This window comes from Anneissia japonica, unplaced genomic scaffold (genome assembly GCF_011630105.1).
Source record: "Anneissia japonica isolate Jap-2015-1 unplaced genomic scaffold, ASM1163010v1 scaffold1511_len2985839_cov193, whole genome shotgun sequence".
NCBI classification, from domain to species: domain Eukaryota; kingdom Metazoa; phylum Echinodermata; class Crinoidea; order Comatulida; family Comatulidae; genus Anneissia; species Anneissia japonica.
The window spans coordinates 1,429,695-1,453,184 of record NW_022685291.1 but is presented as its reverse complement, the minus strand read 5'-3'; the positions used below and the strand labels follow the sequence as shown (position 1 = coordinate 1,453,184).

Below are 23,490 nucleotides of genomic sequence, written 5' to 3'. Positions count from 1 at the left end.
GGAGATACAAGATCCTTTTTTTAAATTGTTATATTTATGCGATTTCAGATTAATTGAATATTTGGAAGAAAATATATTCGCGGGAAAATGAGGCAGTCCATTTGAAAAAAACAGAGTGATATGCAGTTAGCTGTTGCGGTTAGGTTAAAGGCAAACAATGTTACTTATTAACCATTGAATTTCACATGAGTTTTGTTAGTCTTTCCAGATTCTCTCACTTCATTTGAGGTGTGTCAGGCAATGGAAATGAATTAGTGCACATAGGTTGCATACTACACTCTCAATCAGAGGGTGGCCTCAATCAGAGGGTAACCTCAATCAGAGGGTGGCCTCAATTGAATCATGGCCATATAGAGTATTTCCCCTGCAAAGCGGTGGGTGACCACTGGTTGGGATCACCCTCAAAGATTTGAGTGCAGTTTAAGGTGGGCCTAAATGAATTGAGGGTTGTCTTTGCTTTGGTACCTGTTTAAGGCTTTCTTTGTCTTCCTCGTTGGGAGAAGTTTTCAGCAACAACTGAAAGAGACGAAAGAAATGGTGAAAATACTACTACCACACATACAGGGAAAAATACAGTCCAACTCAAAACACAAGGACTAAGGGAACAACAAACAAATACGCACATAAATGAAACTTTGGATGGTGTACCACTATTGCCATATATGGTCAAAGGGGGGTCAGGTAATGGCAATAAGGTATAGTTGCATGCACATTTTGTCATCATTCTTCTATCCATCCTAGAAACCTGATTACGGTATCCATTACTGATATAACTACTCATTAAAAACAGACTTACTAAACATCAAAACAATACTTTCTACTATAAAAATTAATTCCAGTTTAATTTACGAAATGAAACTTTACAATTGTTTGAACTACGGTTATAAGATTTATGCTTAGTAGAAAATTCACAATTTCTACTTGGTAGAAGCATACAAGTATATTATTATAATGAATTTGTAATAACAAATATAATACCAGTGATATATTTATGTTCAATAGTGTACAAACATGAAACACTAGATAGATTTTTAACAACAGGAATAAATCCATTTTTAAGGGAATTTCCCTTCTTCTACCTTTTCAGTTGACTTGAGATGTGACATAGGAGGATGTTTTGAAAGACATCCTACGAACAAGGACATGGTTACGCAAAAGATCCCATTTCATTATGTCAATATTTTTTTGGAATAAAGGACTGTTCAAAATTACATGGTAAAAACAAATAAAAAAGTAAAATATAATAGTAATAAAAATTGTAATAGGAATTAAAATGATTATAACATAATATTAATCAAAGAATAAAAATATACTAGGAATAACAAAAACAACAATAATGAAAACATGCCTCTAATGTATTATCAATTGTCATTTAAAAAAATGATAATTATCATTAATAACAATGATGACAACTCCAAAAAAATAAAATAAATAAATAAATAAAAAGCACTAGTTGTTTCAAAATTTAATTTATTTTGGCATACTGAGGAAGGGATATATTAGTAGGGAGGAGACCCATCAATCAATGCTAGAACATCATTACAATAATATTCATGACAACAATGAAATAATAAATAACAATAATATTATAACAATAATAAACAAGATCTTAAACAATAAAATGACAAGAAATTATCTACCATTTGCATAGCATTTAACTACAAATGTTAAACTTAATTCTTTAGACTCATCCAGTTCCAAGAAAGACAAATTACATTATGACCGTATATGGAACAATATTTTAATGAAAATGATGTCAAAGATGGGAATCATCAATCGGTTTCGGCTTAGCCTTACATACAGCACAATTTCTCTCTGGCATTCATATAGTATTGAAAAACAATTTTTCAGAGTTGGGCTAATAATACATATTTTAATAGAACAAGTAAAATAGTTTGTTTTACATTGAAATTAAAACTACAGAATACGAAATAGCATTTATAATATCAAAACACTAAATAAACCAAATCAGACAGTAATATTAATTGTTAGTATGGAGTATGGAATATATAATATTTAGAAAAAATCTTTAAATCTTTGTGAATTTCACCCAACATAGGCCTACAGTAAATGCTATTAATTTTGTCTCTTTTCCTATAAGCAATTTCCCATGTCCATTAAAAATATACCTATTCTTAGAATTGCATTAGTAATACTCCCCCACATTTGAGCTAAAACTGTTTAGTTGATTCATGACTATTATAAATTAATGGTACAATATGGATTGTATTATTTCAGTCACAGATCTTGCTAGGTAAAGAAACAACTTAAGATAGACGAAACCTATGGTTATTTGAATTTTAATAAGGGATCAGCCAAGTGGGTTTTTTTTGGAGAGGAAAAAGTGAACTGGCCAAGTATGTTAAGACAAACTATAATAATTAAGATTTACACAGCTTCTGATATCATCTGTAATGGTTATGAACATGAGAATTATTCTTATAAATAAATGAAAAGAAATGTTTAAATAAGAAAAAAAAAACATGTTGATGACAGGTCATACAATCAGATATTAAATTAGGTTTTGCTGCATAGTCCTTGTAAACACAATATAAACAAATTTATAAAATAATAATATCAGTGCTCAAAAAGGAACATGTCATAATTGTATCAAGCATAGCCATTCAACGATAAGTTCCTTTTTCATATGTATGAAAAAAGTGTCTCTGATAGGAACCTGTAGCCTCTCGCTAACAAGGCGAGAGTAAAACTCACAAAGTCCTATAATGGTATACTGTAGGCACAGTTCTAACCCCGAGGCCACACCACACTATCAGGTCCCAATGATAAACACATATTTCTTACAACAAAAAATATAGCTCCATTCCCTTAGCCTCATATCTAGTAAATGACAAGTGTACTTGTTGGATGTAAAAACAAAACATAAAAAATATAGAGAAATATTATGCACCACACCTATTTTCCATCACTGCTATGTGTTTTTTTTTTAATTGGCAAGTGTTATCAGCCATCCCCCTGATTGGAAGGTTTAATGCCAGTTATATTTAAATATGAGGACCATATGTAGTACAGCACCCCACTTTAATGATTTATAGATCTCTGCAACACATTTTAATTTTCTTTATGCCTTTGAGAACCCTCAATAGTATTTCACTTTTGGTAATCCTTGGAGGGCAGTTTATTTTGTTGCTGACTTACTCCTTAAATGTTTTTATAAAAAATAAAAATAAATAAAATAAAATGATTATGTGCCTACCAGAACTTTATTACTGTAACTCGGGTTCTATAACAGATACCATAAACAAGTGATGTAATACAAGATTACAAAATATAAATTGATAAAAAAATAAAATTATATTATAAAAAGGCACACAATGCACATAAAAAAAACACTTCTTTTTCTACAGCACCATTGAAGAACATGAAAATATAATGAAAACATCAAATTCTAAAAATGACATACACAAAACATTCAAAATTACAATTCAAAACAGACAAAAAATATAACATGTAATAGTAGAAGACTGTATTATCACTGGTATCGATCCTAATAAGACCAGTATATAAAAAAAAACCCCTCATTTTGAATACCGCTTCACAGGTTTCTCGCCAGCAGGGTAACCTGAGACACTCAGGGTACTGGACCTAGTGGGAGTCCCACATCCTCACTTGGCAAAGGCTTCTGCAGGCCCGAACTTTGCATCAAACACAGTTGTTGGACCAACCCACATTGACACAGGAATCGGAACAGCCTCCTGCACGCACTTGGACAAGATTCTCCGGGAAAATAACCCATCTCTCGCAAATTCATTAAATCTGCAAGTTTTTACTAAGTACTGTATTACCCCTTTATTATCATTTGTCTCACGGAAGTAAAGTGTTGATTAGTATCACTATAAGTAGCAAAACAAACTTAGATGTGATAAGAAGTTTGTTTAAACAGATCTCTCAGAAATGACATGTTCCAACATGGGACCCCTGAGTTATGTTTCTATATTTAACAAAATCTCCAATATTATACTGGTGGTTGGCAGCCTGTCACTTCTGCTCAGAAATTTTGAGTGCTGGTTGTGGCCCCAGGGTGGTGAGAACCATGGTTTTCAGTTAGTACACATTTCCTCCTGGTTTGTTCTGTATTTCCCTATAAAATCCAAATCTCGAAATTGTTTCAACTATGGAGAAAGTACCAGTCTGATTTCCAATGAAATCACATCATGATAAAAAATTTACTCAAAAACACCACTGTTGAAACAAAGTCTTATGAACTTTTCATTTGATAATTTAATTTGAAATTTTTTCATTAAAATGGGCAGGATGATGTCATATATTTAGAATGAACATTTTGCAGGAAAACTAGCATAAAGCTTCTATTTTTCACAAATGAACTGGTGTACCACTCTAGCATTTCTATAATAATTTTATGGGTTCTGGTTCATCACACTAACCCCGGTATTTTTAAAATGAACTTTAGTCGTATTTCAAGCTAAAACTTCAAAGTTACATCATTTTGTATTCTTAAAATGAACTTCGACTAGCACTACGACTAAATCATGCAAACCTCGAATAAAATTATACCTCCTCAGGCCAATTTTTTTAGTCAGCCTATGGTCAGGCGAAAAAAAATGACCCCACTAAAAACATGTTTTTGTAACTTATGATATAGTGAAATGAATAAAAAGGATTGTATAAATAGGTCTGATGTTTCTCCAGTGTGGTCGAAATTAACATGTTTTGCTAGTTAATGCAACAGTTCCTGATTTGCACGAAATCCCCTCGTGTTGCGGTCACGTAGCTTCACCCTAACAAAAAAATGGCGCCGCCTTCGCTCGACCTCAATTATAATAGTTCTCCAAAGAAAGCAAATTTTCAGTGACAGTTCAAATTCTCTATCGTTAGATTTTATTAATATAGAATATTAGTTAGGCGAATAATGGTCTTTAATGTATTATGAGGAAATATGTTTTTTAAAAGACAAGGTGGCAGTTATATTCTTCCGCGTTACCAGATCTCTAAAATTAAGATTAGCTCTTTTCATTGGTTAGCTTGATAGTTGTTGCTTGCCAGCCGTCTTCAGCTGAACTGCAACTAGGACTTGATTTAGTCGTAGTTAGAACTTCGACTACGTTGTTTGTGAAGTAATACAAATTGAAGTTGAATTTACAACTAAGACTAAATGACGTTCTAGTTCGAAGTTCAACTAAAGTTTGTTTTAAGAATAGCTTATTTGCTAGTTTATATTAATTAAAGGAAAAGGAAAAAAGTAACTAGGAAAAATTACAAAAAAACAATGTGTACAACATGTAAAAAAATAAAATTCTATTTAAACCAAACACCATTAAAGATGAAAGAATATAGTATACACAGTACAAATTTAATTTAATTTTTAAGAAATCATAAAAAAAAAAAAAAAAAAAAAACATGCATTGGAATGGGCTTGTAATAGTAAGTTAAGATATGAAGCTTACCTTTAATGTCTCAAAGTAATGATAGCAGTGGTAGATAGGTTCTAGGAGCAGTTTTGGCAGTACATAGGCTACAGCATCCTTAAAACCGTGGTTGATAGTCTACAAAATAACCATTCAATAATTATCATATAGTAATCACAATACATATATTAAATGCTTGCGGTACACCACGTAGATAATTCTGAAAAGAACTGTTGTTTTGTTGAGAATGTCTCAACGTTTTGATTGAGTTGCTTCAATCGTCATCAGCAGAATAATATCTATATATCACATCCTATTTACCCCTCCATTGGGTTGTGCAGGGCAAACTCACTGCTATGGGAGCCAAACTCAACCTTTAGGCACAAAATATGTCCTAGTTTTCACTGTTTCTGCAACAGAATAACACTGCACATACATGGAAATTCTCTGTACTAACTGTGATGTATTCACTTTAAATAATTTTCAAAAAAATACAAGATCATCGAAAGTATAAAAAAGTGTTATTTCCATTGTTTTCAATGAACCTTTCCTGAGTATCAATCAAAATTTACAACTGAACAATCAGGACAGAGAGTCAGGAATATGCACATGTCCTACAAACACATGTTGTCCCACAACAGCACATGTTCACGTACATTTACGCTATTGTTTTGCTAGACATTAGCAACAGTATCTAAGGGGCAGGGCTTAGCAGAAAGGTGGATTGTAACTATACAACACTTTACAACACTGTTGTAAAGTGTTATATAGTTACAACAATTTACAACAGTGTTGTAAAGTGTTACAACAGTGTTGTAACTATACAACACTTTACAACACTGTTGTAAAGTGTTGTAACTATACAACACTTTACAACACTGTTGTAAAGTGTTGTAACTATACAACACTTTACAACAGTGTCATCTGCACGCAAAAATTGAGATGGTTCGTGAGTGGATTTCCCGCAAGATTAAAAATCGTAACGGTACTGGGTTTGGTCTACAGGAGTTTGTGCTTCGAACAGGTCATTCCATTCATAGAAGAAGCCTTTTGATGGAGAAAGTGTACCTATTAGCAAAGGTTTGCCCAGGTCGAAACTAACTCTGGCTATATAAAATTGATTATAAGGTTGAAAAATATTAATCTTATTATTGTAGTAGTGATACTATGTACACGTTTAAATTATTGTTAACGTCATTATATTTAAACTTAATGTATTGTTTAAGTATGAATTACTGTGTCCATGTAAAATTAATCTTTTCTATTTAAATTGTATATTTTAAATAATATAGTAACATAGTAGGCATAGTCGAGGTCTAGCCTAGGCCTAAACGAATGACTATAACATGTGAGTGTATAACTTTATGGAAAATATGAGTAAAACGTTAAATTGTAAAGAAATAAAGGAAGGAAGGTGGATTGTAACTATACAACACTTTACAACAGTGTCATCTGCACGCAAAAAGTGAGATGGTTCTTTGCTAGTTACCGGACTGCCTGATCATGTGATCCCTAGCGATCGTTATCGGGTTTATTTGGAATATATCAGCTAATAAAAACACTATTTCTTGGTTTAGAATTTTATGTAGATTTATTGGTTTCAATGTTACCTTTATTATCCGAATTAAAATTTTATAATATTTTCTTGGGCTGCATTACAAAATCTCACTTGACATGAATCACCTTGTAATGCCACTTTAAGCCAGAAATATTGCGGCAACGATTAGTCAATAAATGTATTTCTGAATTGAATTGCTTTGAATAATATAATGAAACATACAAATTATGCAATTCAAATATGGAATTGATTTTTTCCCCCAAAATTGTTAAGCTCATGACAAACAATATTTACTTAATACGACTTTAGTTTTAAATCATCATAGACTGTGGTATCACTGATGTGCATTTATAATACTGCATGTGCTTTTTATTGTTAAATATTTTAAAATCTTATCAGTAATTTTATATGTAATTAATATTGTTAACAAATGAATATCTATGGACAATAACAAAATCTTGATTATCAATTATTCTATTTTAATATACAAACATCCCCCATACAAGGAAAGTAAATTTTGATTTATCTATCACATGGAAGCTTGTATTTACTATTTATGATATTTATATCATTCCTCGTGTAGGAGGGACAGCCAATGCTTTTGAGTTTTAGTTTATAATAATTTATTTGCTTTAGCTGTACCTGACCATTGTTTTGTTGTATCTTCTTCTTCTTGTGCTTTTTTAATGTTTATATGGTCAAATAAATAAATGAAAATGAAATGTAAATATAGTGATGCATTGTTTCAACTGACATAATGATCCACATGCTCATTTAGTAGGCCTTTCCTTTACAGTTACAATAAGGAAAGGTTTTAAACAGACATTAAACTACCTGCAAACATTTTATTTACATACAATAGTGTTAATAAATGCAAGACATTTTTTTTTAACAAGATCAATCTTGAAATCATTCGATGATTAAATCAACCAGTAGGAGGATATAAAAATATTGTAATAAATTACATTCAATAAATGATGTAATAAGTGCCTATATTGAATAAGCAATACTTTTAAATATGCACTGTGTCAAATGTTATTTTTTGTCTCTCTAGTAAGTCCATGGTGCTTATTTAGATATTATTGAATATAACTTTGTGGTTCTTCTTTCATATTGGTACATTAGCCAGTGTTTCTTTATGTACAGTTGGGACACTATTTAAAAAACAATTAAACTTTACTTCATCATTTATATTTTTAAAGTTCATTCTCTTGTGAGTGCTACATGAGATCTTGTGAGTGCTACATGAGATCTTGTGAGTGCTACATGAGACTACCAGACAGACAACATTCCAAATGATTGCAAGTAAAGAAAAGACTAACAACAATAAAATTAATGATATAATAAAATTAATGTTATTAGTAAAATATTTTTTCAATATTAAAAAAAAAAAAAAAAAAAAAAAATCAGCATTTTGACACATTCGAAAAGGCTGCACAAAATAAGAGCATGATGGATGCTGGTATTGCTGCTTCCTCACGCTATGGTAGCGGTGCAGACATACAAACAAATTGGGCAATCATTGGACAATGCAGTGGGTTGGTTTACAGTTTATTTAGAAGATGCTACATTTATATATAAAATATATTAGAAATTAGTACAGATTTCATTCACCAAAGATTATTACAATGGTCCTCATTAATTCACGAAAAAAAAAATTGGGCACAATAATCTCCTTTTCAAATAAATTTGAGGTACATATATACTCACTTCAAAGTACATTAACATGTGTGGTTTTGCAAGCAACCGACTTAAAGTCTCCCTACACTCTTTGCTCATAATATCACGAGCATATGATGAGTAGACTTCAAACTCTGCAGCCTGTAAGAGCAAAATATTCAAATATGACATATTTACCATAGCTGTTCAATAAGGTCTGGCATTTATCAGCAAAGACTAGTAGGGTCAAGAGGGAAAAAACCCTGGTGGGGACCCAAAGAGCTAAACCCAATGGTGCCTAGAAAAAATGGACAAATTTGAGTCACTTTAAGTTGTTCTGAGGGATTTTGTGATGTAGCATATCTAAATATTTTTTTAAGAAAAAAAAAAATTTCCTTAACATTGGTCTGACAAGTTGGGGCTAATGTGGGAGGGAGGTAGGGCACTTGGCATGTCTTATGGCGATAAGTACTTTGACCCAACCCCTCCTCCAGTGCTACCACTGGTAGAGGAGGCAACTCTATTCCCATGTAATAACTTTATAAGATTGAAGAAGATGACTCGCATTTTAAAAGAGATAACATGTAACATTTTGTAACGATGAAAGTTTTTTTTCCTCGTTACATAATAATTATCCATCTTCATTGGTAGCTCCTTGTTTACCATAAAAAATAAGTACTATTTCATACAAATTTCAGTCTATAGAGTGCACTCAATAAGCAATGCGCATTACCTCAGCTAGTTCTTCAAAACAGTCACCAATGGAAGGATTTGGATTATTCTCATCCACCATTTCCAAAGCATCTTCTAGGTATCCCAGCAACGTCATAGAACACTCATGAACATCAAGAATGTTTGCGAAGATCGCTTCCACTTCCTGAAAAGTCAAGATCATGGCAATGAATAATTGACAAGGATCGACGAGAATAGGGAAATAAAAGATATTAGGTGCAACAATAACACCATGATCAGAGACGAAGGAGTGTACGAAATGTCCCACATCTATGAGAGGGACCAGGTGGATGTTCTGCAGCGCAACATCGTAGAATGCACTTGTCACAATTACATCATCAATGACCAAGGCATTGGCTACATGTCAATGTCATTCAGTTGGACTTAAAGCTACTAGTGAGAAATAACCATATTTTTGGCTTAACAAATGAAATTCAATATTATCACTTAAAGGTAAATGAAGTTATTTGATCAATATTATAATACTATCTAAATAATTAATCCAAATGGTAAAAAATACCACAAAAATTATAGGTAGATAGTTTTGCATTAAATTTCGGAAAACCCAACAAAAAAGAACATTCACAGATTACAAACCTCTTTAGCCACTTTTGACTGCTTGCTGATAAAGCCCCGAAACACCTTAATTATAAGGTTTAGGTCTCGGATATATTGCGTTTCTTCAAGCACCAATTCTTTTACAATTTCATCATAAGTTTCACACCGCACTGGCGTTTCATCATCCAAAGTAGATACAGAGAGTTCTTCATCATGATGAAACATATCCATCAAAACCTACAAAAGCAAATATTGTAATAATTATTAATAGTAAAATGGAGTGATTACAGGGCATGTTACGGCAGAACAATGACAAATATCCAAGCCCTGCTACACCGTACATTTGCTGACTCAAGGTTGAGCTTTTTTTCTGTAAATGTTCTAAAATATAATTACAATTACATTGAAACTTTTCTAGTATTGCCAGGTAAATTTAGAATTATGTGATTATACATTCTGTTTCTATTCTAAGTAAATTCTGAAGGTAAAAAAAATGAAATGATGTCATCAGTAAGTATGAAAAATGTAAAATTGAAAATTTTCAATATGATCATTATTTATTAGATATTGAACTTGGGAAAAGGCAATGAAAAACCATAAGAAACCTGCTCAGGTTCATGTTGCATCCATATCCAATCCTGCATGCTACAGGCCTGATTCTACTAAAAATGGTGAAGGAACCATTGTTCTTATAATTGATTGCGAATCAAGTTTCATAGGACACTGATGCATCTCAATTTGAAATTCCGCCATCTATAGAAGAAAAAGTTCTTGATGGGTGTCCAGGTGCTTGCCATGACATCATCATCATCATCACACAGAATGAAAGTTAGCATTTTCTATAAGCTTGCTTTGGACTTCTTTTAATCCATTCCTCATGATTTTCTTTTATTGTGTATCCCGTCTACCCCTGAAAAACAATCTCCCACCTCTTTCCATATTCTCCACCCACATATACTTGATGACAACAGCGACATGAAATAAATTTGTCTTATTTAATTTTCCATGTCAATAGTTTCACAAAAAGTTGACCTTTGTTGACCTCTAGTTCAAATTCAGACCACTATTTGGTCGAAGCTATAAACAACTATGGCCATGAACAGTATTTCTTTGGCACAAAGAACGGGCCTAGTATTGACTCCGTGCCAAAGTACTCTTTTCATGAGGCCTTTTTTCTACTGCCACAAAAAAGCTGTTTTAGGAACGATTCTTTCTCACCAGTGTAAATGGGCCTTATGAATGCTACCATAGTAAATTGGGTCATGATAAATAAAATATAATTATTTGCGTAACGTTTCATGTTATAAAGATGCTCATTTCAACCCATAATTACTGGTAGATAAAGCAATAATGATCTATTATAAATATTGCCATTCAATGCACCGCAGAATAGGAGAGTACATTTCCAACATCTACAAAACAAATCACCCTACCCCTGCCCCCCTTATAATTCATTCCTAGCGTTACACTGCACTTACCATAATGGTTGAACCTTTTGCAAAATGGGGAGGATGAAGTAATGGTTGCGGGTGGGGGGGACGGTGTTAGTGGGAGTGGAGATGGGGATCATTTGAGAACTGAATGGAACTCACTATGTGTATGGGGGAAGGAGGTGGTTGTTTCAGGGAGAATTTCAATTAAGGGAGAAACTAATAGATTTTAATTTTTAAGGCAATTTCTTCATCATGAAATTTGAATTAGAAAAATTGAGAAAATTTGACTGGACACAAAAATAAAACAAAAACTAGTCTAGGAGTACCAAATAGTGCTATTTAAGTGCATCTCTCGGTTCCATGTGGGAAGGGGATCTTTCAAATCCCCCGATTCCACTGGCCAGGCATGATTTGTATTTACTAAATTTAAATTTTGGAATCTTTTCATAAGAAAATAAGTCAATGAAAATTTCTCTTTAAATGTCAGCTTATTGCCTTTGTAATCAGTGACAAAAAAAAGAAAACAGTAAGATATTGAAAATACTATTCAAAGATTATGATTATGACACACCTAGATGGCTGGAAATGGTATTCTCAGATTAAATTTTAACATAATTTTCTTTCTTTCTCCATTTAAAAAATAATTTCGACAAATTTAAGGGGCCCAGGCCTGCTGCCCCACATTCTCAATCTGCCACTCTGATAAAAAAAAAAAAAAAAAAAAAAAAAGCTAGAAAAAGATTGTAAATTTGCAAATTGTTGTACTAAAAATATGACTAACTTAATTTCCTTATATTTTCTGGCTAAAAACAGCATTTATAAACATTTAAAAATAACATAAAAAATAATAATCTATATCTGTTAATCTCTACTTATGTTTCTATGTATGTTCCTACAAAAGCACATTAAAGGTGATGGTTCCTGCATGTACAAACAATTCATATTTGTTAATATTAATTTCTTTAATTTTTTTTATGTAATTTGCATTTGGATTACAAGGTCAAAAAATGATTTTTGGTTATGTTGCAAAATTATTTATAATAAATTATTGCAAAGGTTTTTCCAAATTGATTTTTTAAGTATTTAAAAGTAATTGAATGTAATCAAGTTTGTTTAATATCACATACAACACATTTTTTTGCGTATATACTATTAAAAATTGCATTTTTATAGTTTTTAATGATTTTACATGACTTTATATAAAAAAAATCATAATTGAAAAAAAATCAGCAGCCAAGATGAATACACAGTCTTAATCTTCATACTGACACATTTTTGTACTTTCTGGGAGAGGTTCATTACATTAATTTATGAATGTGCTGAAATGACCAGGCCAACCACAGATTTTAACAAAATTACAACTCTGAAAGTACTTTTTTACAGAAAGAAACAAAGAAAAACTGCAATAAAATATGCACTAATTGACAAAATTAGATTAACACTAAACATTATTTTGAGCCAATAATACAAGTATGGCAACAAACCTCAACATTTGAATATGCAACCCAGCCTCCATTAACCCAACGAAGTGTAACATCCACATCAAATGTAATTACTGGCTGGATGTAGTCTACTGGACCAGGCCTTGCATGAGAACACAGTTTCTTACAAGTTGTTCCCCGTTCGTCCTCCATTCTTCAACTTTTACATGTCCTATAAGCAACTTGAAACTTGGACAACATGGCAGTACCTGAGACTAGAGAACTTGACACAACGTTCCAGTATGCCTCTCCTAATATCACTTCCTGACACACTTAATTGTCTAGTTCCTCTTTGCTTTCTGACGTAGACAAGTTCGACTCCAAAACCCTTGTCTTTCATCAAGAGAGACAGATCACCAAGCTGTTCATCCCATCACAAATTGACATCAGAAAACTGGAGGCGCTCACTTGTTAAAACAACTTGTTTTGTATATATCTACTGTATCTATTCTATTTACGTCATCATCTGATATACTTTCTAATTAAATGGTTAATATAAAAATTAATATTGAGGATATGTTTGTACTGAAATAATACTGTACATATTGACATGGCATTAATAGCCTGCCATCCATAAAATGCAGTCTATTTCATGTTTGTATATTAAAATACTTTTATTTATAAACCTAATATAGTTTAAACAGTACAGTAATTTCAAGAACAACTTGTTTTTAAATCTTTACTATTATTGTAATAACAAAAAGAATCCCACCACTACTGTAATCATCTGCAAATGCACATTTGTTTAATGGTTTAACTTTTCGTTGAAGTCAGCTGGCCATCTCATGTGCAACAAAATACAAGTGATGATGTATTAAGAAAGCTCATTCTACCAATCATCTTCGTGGCTTCTCCCCAACTTGGAACACCTATTGTTGACAGTTCAGTACCAGGTATGTCATAGATTCTTTAATATTTAAATTTGAGATGAACAGAATTCTAAAATATGTTTGGATGGTATAATTTCATTTGGATGAATGTTTATTATTATAAGTCAATCGTCTTCATCCATAGTATTAATTACATTATTACCCTATCCAAAACCGTGCACTAATTTTTCCTTAGTGCAATGTTTGCACTAAGTTTGTGTCCTAAAAGTCAAACAAATCTCTAGGTATCATGCACTTCAAGAATTCTAGACTAATAAATTTTATACAGTTACACACTATGATGTGCGCCTGGGTAAATGCTTGCCCAAAGCTTTGTTTCTTGACAAGTGGTAATTTAAAACAAATGACATTCGTAGAACAGGTCAATTAGAACATGAAGAAAGTCACTTCAAATTCAATATTATGCCTGGAATTAAGGAATTCCATGAATCACAGAGGCCCAGCCATATTTCAAAGAATGAACTTAGATACACGTAGGTCTAGCTTGGCCTCACAGCAAGACCTAATGAAGTTATCATATAATTTTATCCATCTTTTCTGACCAATAAAGGTGACTATTCTTTGATTATTATAAAAGTTCTATCGCCAATGCATGCCTTCGACAAGTTCTTTAATCTAATATTCAAAGGAAAACTTTAAAAGCAAAATATAATATGGTTATGTTATAAAATTTTAGCCTGTCAAAGCAGTAGCTACGTTCTTGGTGTGCATAAAATACTGTACTTTCTCTGGTCTCAGTAATCAATTAATTTGCATACAATACTATAAAATAGCTTCTCCTGGTAAATCCAAATTTTTGTTAAATGCTTTTTAAAACTTTTTAAAGTGGAAAGTGTAAAGCAAGTGGCATATTCTGTCACTGAATCAAGGTTACACGTTACTTTTAAGCCTGAAAATTGGAAGATTTTATTGGGTGGTTTTTATTTTATCACGTACATAATTTATAGCATATAACTACTAATGATATCACAAAACAATTGTATTTGATTTTGCTTATTTCAATACATATAAATACTTTCAATGATAATGATTACTATGATTATCCTTATACTGTAATTGCAATTCTATTGTATATACTGTATGAATACAATCACAAAAGGAAGGAGTATGTGTTAAACTTTACCTTATCTGCATACATGGCAACTTTAACATCTTGGTCTGTGATATCCAGACGTCTAATGTTCTTCACATAATTTCCAGTAAGCTAAAAGAGAATAAGTAACAAAATTCGCTAGAAATAGAAAATGGAAGTTTTTTGCTAAATTCTATAAAAGTCAATAAATTTTTGACATTTTTTACGGTGAAAGACATCTGTGAGAAAATAATGAATGTCTTAGTGCACCGCAAACATGACGAGACTCTTAAAAAACTACCAATAGTCAAAAGCCAACACATACAAACCAGTATTTGAACATGCCATCACACCACCCATTATAGCAAAGGTTGGAAGTAATATGTTTCATAAGGTGGAGACCATCATTTACAGAAGTGGATAACAGTAAAGATCTAGAATACATAAACTTTAGCATACTGTAGATACCGGCATAGTTATTTCGCAGTTGCTTAACCTTCTAAGGACAGAGATGTAGGACAAAAAGGAGTATCCCAAACAAAGGACCAATCTCAATACCATGTGCCTTAAGTCTAGAAAGGCTTATACACAATCTTGCTTATTTTAAGGGAAAACTTTACTATACAGCCTAGTTTTTCAAATGATGAATTGTTTCAAAACCACTGCTAGGCATCCCATACCCCACCACTGGGCTCTACCTAGCAGCTGCAGAACCCAGTGTCCACTCCTATTCTGACAGAGCCAAACCAACCTTAAAAACGTGAGTAAACTGCTGAAAAAATACAAGCCTAGGGTCATCTTTTATTGTTAATATAATTTTTTTTAACCAAGTAGGAGCCCATTATATTAACTTGGTAGGGTTGTAGAAAAAATCACTTTTCAATCTGTTAATTAAAAATCTGATAAAAACAATTTCTAATTTTTAGTTATATATTTAAAAATCAAGTAATTGTCCCTAGTTTTTTTTTTTTTGTTTTTTTTTGCTGTTTTGGTCTTTTTCATCTTTTCAAAAAGGACTTGCTGTTGTTTTTTAAGAGCAATGCAATGCACCATATCTATTAAAACTGCCTTTTTTTTGGACTGAACACCATGCTTACAGCATGTACTAGCAGCATTCCTAGTGGACAAATTTGAGCCGGATTCCATGAAATGGTATCACTATGTATTACCTGGCGGCTAGTGCTAACTTCTACATTGCAGATGGACGGTCTACAGCTGGAAAATAATTCGGAATCGTACACAGCAAAGGTCAAATGAAATTTGTGAAAGGCAAAATGGCACACATAAAGACCTAAACGTTCTCTTTGTCTGGTAGCAATCTTCTGTGCATAATGCTCAAACAAAGAATTTAGATTTGATATTGTTCTTATATCAATATTAAATGCAGACCTACAAAGTCCCTCACATTTGGCATTTGACTCGATGCTTTTCAGACCAATCTCAAGCCTGGCATTATTATTAAGAGGTGTTTACAATTTCAAATATATTTCTATGAATTATTACTTAGGCTTTTCATTTTTGACATGAATTATTTTAGGTAATTACAGACTATTTGGTTTCATTGAGAATGAGGTATTTTTTGTGTTCGCAGTTTGGTTTTCGCCAATTTTCATTTTCCATTCTGACTTTGGGTCTGTATACTGTCAGCGCCTTGAGACAATTTTATTGTGGAAGGCGCTCAACAAATATCCTACCATTACCACTTAGTTTCTGTGAACTTTACTGCTTCAAGTAAAAATCCAGTCTGATATATGAAACAATTTCAAAACAATGCCTATGTCATTAAAATATTAAATATTCATAAAGCATGATAGAAAACAACTTATGGCACTCAATATTATAATCATTTAACATACCTTTAGGATATCAGCTGCTATGTATTCTAAAATTGCAATTATATACAAAGTCACTTGTTGATCTATTTTGTATCCAAGTGTTTCCTGAAACAAAACAAAAATATTTTTATTGTACACAACATAATGAATTCAATATTGAGGATGGTCTATCTGAGGTAATCAGTTTGTGGCAAGCCCTCCCCCAACATAAGTATCAGTAACATCAATTATGCTCCCCTCCATCCGAACAAAGTTCTCAATTGAGAAAATTCTAATCATGGATTTCAAAATTCCGTAGCATCTCAGTGGAGAGAGAGGCCTAAGGCTACGGTTACATAGTAAACAGGACTAGGTACTGTAGGCCTAAGCCTTGCCATGGGAGCAAATTTATATTTCGATTTCACTATTTTCTACAACAAAATAATAAATATTGTACAAAAATAAAATACCTGTATTCATTGTTATGCATTCATTTTTATAAATGATTTCCGAATAAATACATATCATTAATAATAAAAACAAGTGTTATTATTCCCTTCATAACAATCATGAATTACTTTACCACACTAGTTTTTATCCTTTGGAATAGCGTCTTGACTGAACAATAGTAAGGTTCTCCGTTCCTACAATCTACTACTGTACAGTTGTCATGCAGGGCTCTGGAATATACCTCGTTTGAAAACAGTTGATATTTCTTGCTTAAAAAGGAAGTTTTATGTTGATTTATTTTATTTTTTCTTCGGTGATTGATAAAATTTTATATATTGACTTTTTAAAAACAATTTTATGTGTTTTTTGTTTATTTTTATAAATGAGAAAAAACTGTTTGTAATGATGTCATTACCACAAATTACATTCGTAAAATAGAGTTTATAATTGGGAGGTTCATAATTGAGAAATGTTACTGGAATCATGCTTTCTAATTATTACAATAATAATAAAAATAATAACTTTACTTTCGAACGGAAAAACTTGATTCACAAAAATTGTGTTTTTCACAAGGCCGTTTAGACTTAACATAAATAAAAGTATGCACATTTCTAAAATGAATAAAAAAGTAATTAATAACTTAATTAGCTTACTACAGTACCTTTTATAAAAATATACTAAAGTTATATAAAAGTGAAAGTAAAATACAAATATATTTACATTACACCAATCAAAAACTAAATACTGGTTTCATTTAGAAATAATAGAACAATACAAAAAAAAATACTAAAACTACTCTTAAAGAAAAAGTTACATGTAGACATTTTTATTTCAAAAATATTAAAATGCTAAAACGTAACTCTATGAAAGAAAAGCTGCTAGTTGAAATACATTCAATATTTATTTTTTTTTCTTACATTACTTTTATTTCTTTATTAGTTGGTTGTTTATTTATCTTTTAAATATATTTATGTTAGAGGCAGTTATGTTTGGAACATCAGAAATCACAAAGCATGTTCTAATGTTTTTTAGCTTACTATTTCTGTGATTATAGGTACATTTAATTTGAGTTAGTTTCTGTTTATTATGTAAAATGGCATTCCTTAATTCCTTTTCCTAAAAACACAATGACAGATGAATAGCAAGTTCTTGCAAAAATGTTTTGATAATATAAATAATACATGAGATAACTATCACAGTGTTTGAGAATTAGATCAAAACCAAGCTAAGGCTGTGACTCATAGTTAATATCTACAGTAGATGAATCAAATTATAAAATCTCATATTGACATACAATTCTTGTACAGGCTATGTAATAATACTGTTACATGCTTCTGCTACAGCTGAAGCTCAGTAACTGCACACATGAGGTTTCCCTGTCTTTTTCAACATTTTTAAAGCTTCATGAAGCTAGAAAAGGTGAGAATATTTTACTAACTACAGCACTGTGTTGCCTATGAAGTGCTTTCTACTTCCAATTACTTTATACACAAGATGCATGTGACAAGTTCCATGACAGCTTTATAATTTTTATTATTATTATTATTATTATCATTATTATCATGATCATCATATCACTTAAATTCAGTTTCAAAATAGGCATTCATTCCAATATTTTTTTCAAAACCAAGAGCATTGACAAAGGTATAAACACTCCTCTTGAACAACGAAACTAGGAATAAGTTTATACTCAGATACCAACAAATTCACACAAAGAGGCCTAGCCTAGACCTCATACTAACACAAAACCTATTGCATCAAAAGAAATAATATATTCTTTTACAATGTTTACCTAAATAGTGAAATATTGCAATAAGATTCACAATTACAGGCATTAAATTAAACTGTTGACATCATGAGTAGAGATGAATCACAGTCTAAATTATGAATACAGGATGCCCTCTATAATTTCTGTCTCTGTCAGTTCAATTTTCATGTGAATTTCCTAATTGTTTTAGCATGGGGTTGGGTTGATATATAATCTAAGCCAAAATTTATCTTATTTATTAAATATTAAATATTATTTTTACAGAGGAGTTGTAGAAATCTAAGAGTGGGTGATAGGCATTTTAAGGGTGGGTGGGTGATAACAGTAAAAAACTCTAAATAATAAGAGTGGATTTAAGGATGGATAAGTGGGTGGAGGGCCATGAAATTAGCTTTAGACTGGGTGGAAAACTTCAAGGCTGGGTGACCCTGCCCACCATAACTACATCCCTGCTTTTATTTAAAATATTGTATAAATTACCTTCCAAATCTCTCCAAGGTTGGTAGGATTATACCAGTACCAGTATGTCTGTTTAACAATATGAGGACAAAGTTGAATAAAATAAGGTTTTTTTTTATAATTTTCATTCTTATGTTTATATCTCAGATTAAATATTGTGATCAACAGGGAAATCCTTTAGTAATTAGTCCAATGGTGGGTGTATGCGCTAACACTGGCAGTTATACACTAGAACAAATCCTTAATGTGCTTCCTCTAGGTGTCAATAGGTGTCAATTAAAAAATAAAAATTTTACTATTTACTTTATCAACTCTTTCAGAATTAATTTAATTGATGATAATAATTGTCATACATCATCAGACCATCAGGATCATATTAATACATTTATTTACATTACATTTTTTTCATTATGACCATTCAAAATGGTTTATATAATAAAACCAAGACACCAACAAAAAAGTAAGCTGCATAGTAATTGATAGTTTTTCCTTCACCTTTCCCTTGAAAATAGGCTCCCAGTGGGAACATGTCTACTGTTTGACATAGTTTTTTGGGAGACTGTTAATCACTATCTTTAGCTTATAATGTAATTGGTATCCCATAATTGCCTCACAACTTACAAGTGAGATGATAACTAAGCGTCTTCAGCTCCCACAGTGGGAGTAGCTACAAAAACCCAACAAAAATACCTACACTGATTATGTTTGCTGCCCCCTATATAACTATGACATCAATTTTACTGCAGATTCTGATGAGGTGTCTGGGAAAATCCAGCTTTCCAACTGGCGGTCTTATCAATTTGTAGTGTATCTACTACATATATTTAGTAACTTATGACCTAAAGTCAACAATAATTCTAGAAAAAATAAACAATATACGAAGTGGGATATTAGCCCAAACAAATAAAAAAGTTTGAAGAGGGACTAAATATCAGACCAATACCACCTACTACTGTAGATCAGGTTTTTCATAATTCAACCTGAAAACCAATTGTATGCACATAGTTACCAAAATAAATGACATGTTTTCAAAATCTTTTTTACATTATGGAAGTAGGCAGGCAAGGTTATGACAAGGTGATGCAATAGTGTTGGCGATTCTTTTAAAAACATCACACGAAAAAATTGAATATTTAAATACAGCCCTTCTTAAAAAAGTGAGATGCACACGGTGCCACTGCCTCAAAATTATTATGCAAGTAATCCCAACAAAAAAGAAAAGGACAAACAATGTACAAGAAAGAAAAACATGAACTAATGGTTCATGAGAAGTAAATAGTACGCATTTGAACTGCACAACAGGTTACTGAGTTTGATTTGCCATGTCAATGTACTGCATGCTCAAGATTTATTTATTATTGACCACTATCCCACTTAAAATTTTACCAGTCAACTTTTTTATCACTTTGAAAATAATGTGTTCCAAATGGATTGCCGTGATCCAGAAGGATGTTCATCACACACTATCTCCTGTACACTTGTCCCTTACTGATTTACTCAAGCTATAGGCCTACATAGGACTAGTTTCTACTGGAACGGCTCTCCTATGGACTGGTAATCAGATTACCAAGTACTGCGTTTAGTGGATGATATCAAACTATGTGTTCCAAATTGATTGTTATGACCCAGAATGATGTTCGCCGCATTGCTGTGTTCTTGGGCAAGACGCCATCTCCTGTACATTTGCCTCTTCCTGATTTACTCAAACTATACATAGGGCATGTTTCTACTGAAAATGAGATCAAAACGGTTCTGCTATGGGTTGGTGATCAGATTACCAAGTACTGTAGCTGTCTAGTGGATATCAATTTGATAGTGTACACATGACACATTAATTACCCAGAATGCAATTTAAAATGACAAAAGTTCAAATTGACCTATAATAAGTTTTATTATGACATAAAGGTTACAACACACCCATAAACTAATTTCTAAATGCTTTTTTTCCTCCTTCCTTCCTTCATTATAAAGCCTTAAAGATTGCTAGAAAATTACAAAAATCAATGTTCTATTATTTTTCGAGTTTTTCGTGTGAGAAAGAATAGACAATTAGTCGGTTTATCCAGGTAAGTATTCACAAAGTTGACTCAGCATAGCATTGGGAACAATTACTGTACTATCATTTAAAGCCAAAAAACTTGGGAATGGGAATAAGACATAGCATTTTTAATATTTAAAAACTAAGGAAAAGGGGGAAATTTTCCCACAGTTATTAACTAATTAATCATCTGGATCTTATTACAAACAATTCAAGTTGGAGCAGAGGCTTGGTTCTAAAATACTTTCAACCAGTTGGCGCCAGCTGTAGAAACTAGGTGTTTTCCAGAATTTTGTTCTGAGGCACTTTAGAACATGGCTAAAGAAATCATTCTTTTAAATACTTTTGGTTTGAATATTCAAGGATGACAGGAGGCGGTCCAACACGGTGGATTAAAAGCCTGAGTGATGCCACTGCACTTGCTGGTCAAGCAAATATTTTACTGCAACGATGACCATTTAATGAAATTATAAAATCACTTACCAGGTATCCATCAACATACAGTACTTGTCATAACCAAACATATTTAAGACTTGATACTCCACATTAATAAGTACATCAATTTATTCAACAACAATGTATTACCTTTAGTTGTGTGTGTGTCCTATCAAGGGGTGCTAAAACATTAGATTTCTTCTTTCCCTTTTCAATAGCTATGGATGCTTCCTCTATTGCCCATTTATCAATAGGGTTTGGAAAAGTCTTCTGGATCTGTTCATTTACTTCCAGTACATTGTGTGGCTCATTAGCCAGAAGTATTGTCAGTAATTTGATGACTAAAGACTCTACATATTTTAACGCATCATTTGTTATATCCAAAGATTGATGAACTTGCTTCTGGACCTGTAATAAAATTTTAAAAATACATGTTAGCAAAAACCAAACGTAAAATGTCTTTGAAATATGCAATTTATTAGTTTACGGCCCACAAAAAATATGTATTAAAATGATTATATAATTGAATATTGTGAATATTATTGAAAAGAAATAAAGAAAATATGCATAAACAATGAGGTTATTTGTTTAGACCTTACAAATTAATCATACATACAATTACAATCCGCCCTCAGAAATATACATAATACATTTTGAATGCATCATGTATGCATTTTCCCACATACATATCAAATTCAGATACACTCACCCACATAAGGATGTACTCGCTCACAAGCATACTCATTCAGACACTACAGTAGTTGATTTCATCTACTATATTAATGTAGGTTTTATGCTGCTCTTCAAAATGCATAGTGCAAAGCATAATGTGCAGACACAAACTGAATGTCATTTGCCTCCTGTCACTGCACCATTGAGTGGGGTTTGACATTTAAGAATTACTAAGTGTTGCAAAAGGGAATTCTACTGTATGCTTTAAACAGCTAGTTACAGATTCGTCCGTCAATGTTTTTTGTATAAGGTGCAGTGAGCCATGAATCCTGAATGATACAGTTTAACATTATTTTGTGATAATTAAAACTACCTACAATCACAATCAATTATTTATTTATTTATTTGTTTGTTTGTTGTATTATTTTTTCCATGAGTGTGGGCCAAATTCTGTAATCACAGATTCTTGGTCCATATTTTAAGTACCCTGCATTAGTTATAAAGATATAAAAAAGAATTTCATACTGAATTTTTTGAGAAAAATCTATTGAAATTAAATTTCTCACTCTAAATTAGTTAACAAAAAGAGTTTTAAAAAATCACAAATACTTTATACAAAAATCCTTAAAATTCAATACGCATTTAAGAATCTATGCAAAGATTAAATAGTATTAGATAATGTTTAACTAGAAAAATATTACACACATACATGTCATGCACACATTCATGCTGATGTCCTTTACTGAATAGGACTTAGTCCAAAAAAAAAGCGGATAAAATATACAAAGAATTTAAAGAGCATTAACAGAAAAAAATTAAAAGAGACTGAAGTACTGCAATAGCTCTTCTTATACCAAAGTAAATATTTTTGTAATCAGACCTATTATTAGACTGTCCTAGTATATTTTTACAAATTTCAGAATTACTGACCTGGGAAATAAATATCTGAATTTCCTGGTTGCCTTTCAAGTATGATATATCAACTGAACTTTCAATCTTAAAAAAATATTTAATCTACAGTAACATTTATGTAACATACAAGTTTAAAAAAAACGTAAATCTAAGAATTAGCACTGCAAATTAT

The 23,490-nt window shown here is 31.8% G+C and overlaps 1 protein-coding gene across 1 annotated transcript in view; it reads right to left on the bottom strand.

Annotated features, from left to right (window-relative positions):
- Positions 1–23,490, bottom strand: part of LOC117110377 (son of sevenless homolog 1-like) — a 57,028-nt gene that overhangs the window by 18,992 nt on the left and 14,546 nt on the right. The window contains exons 2-9 of the mRNA XM_033253077.1: positions 21,885–22,142; positions 16,627–16,710; positions 14,822–14,902; positions 9,934–10,131; positions 9,338–9,481; positions 8,656–8,766; positions 5,427–5,525; positions 466–516 (exon numbers count right to left, since the gene is read on the bottom strand). Of these exons, the coding sequence (XP_033108968.1) occupies positions 466–516; positions 5,427–5,525; positions 8,656–8,766; positions 9,338–9,481; positions 9,934–10,131; positions 14,822–14,902; positions 16,627–16,710; positions 21,885–22,142 (1,026 nt within the window). The remainder of the gene's footprint in view (positions 1–465; positions 517–5,426; positions 5,526–8,655; positions 8,767–9,337; positions 9,482–9,933; positions 10,132–14,821; positions 14,903–16,626; positions 16,711–21,884; positions 22,143–23,490) is intronic.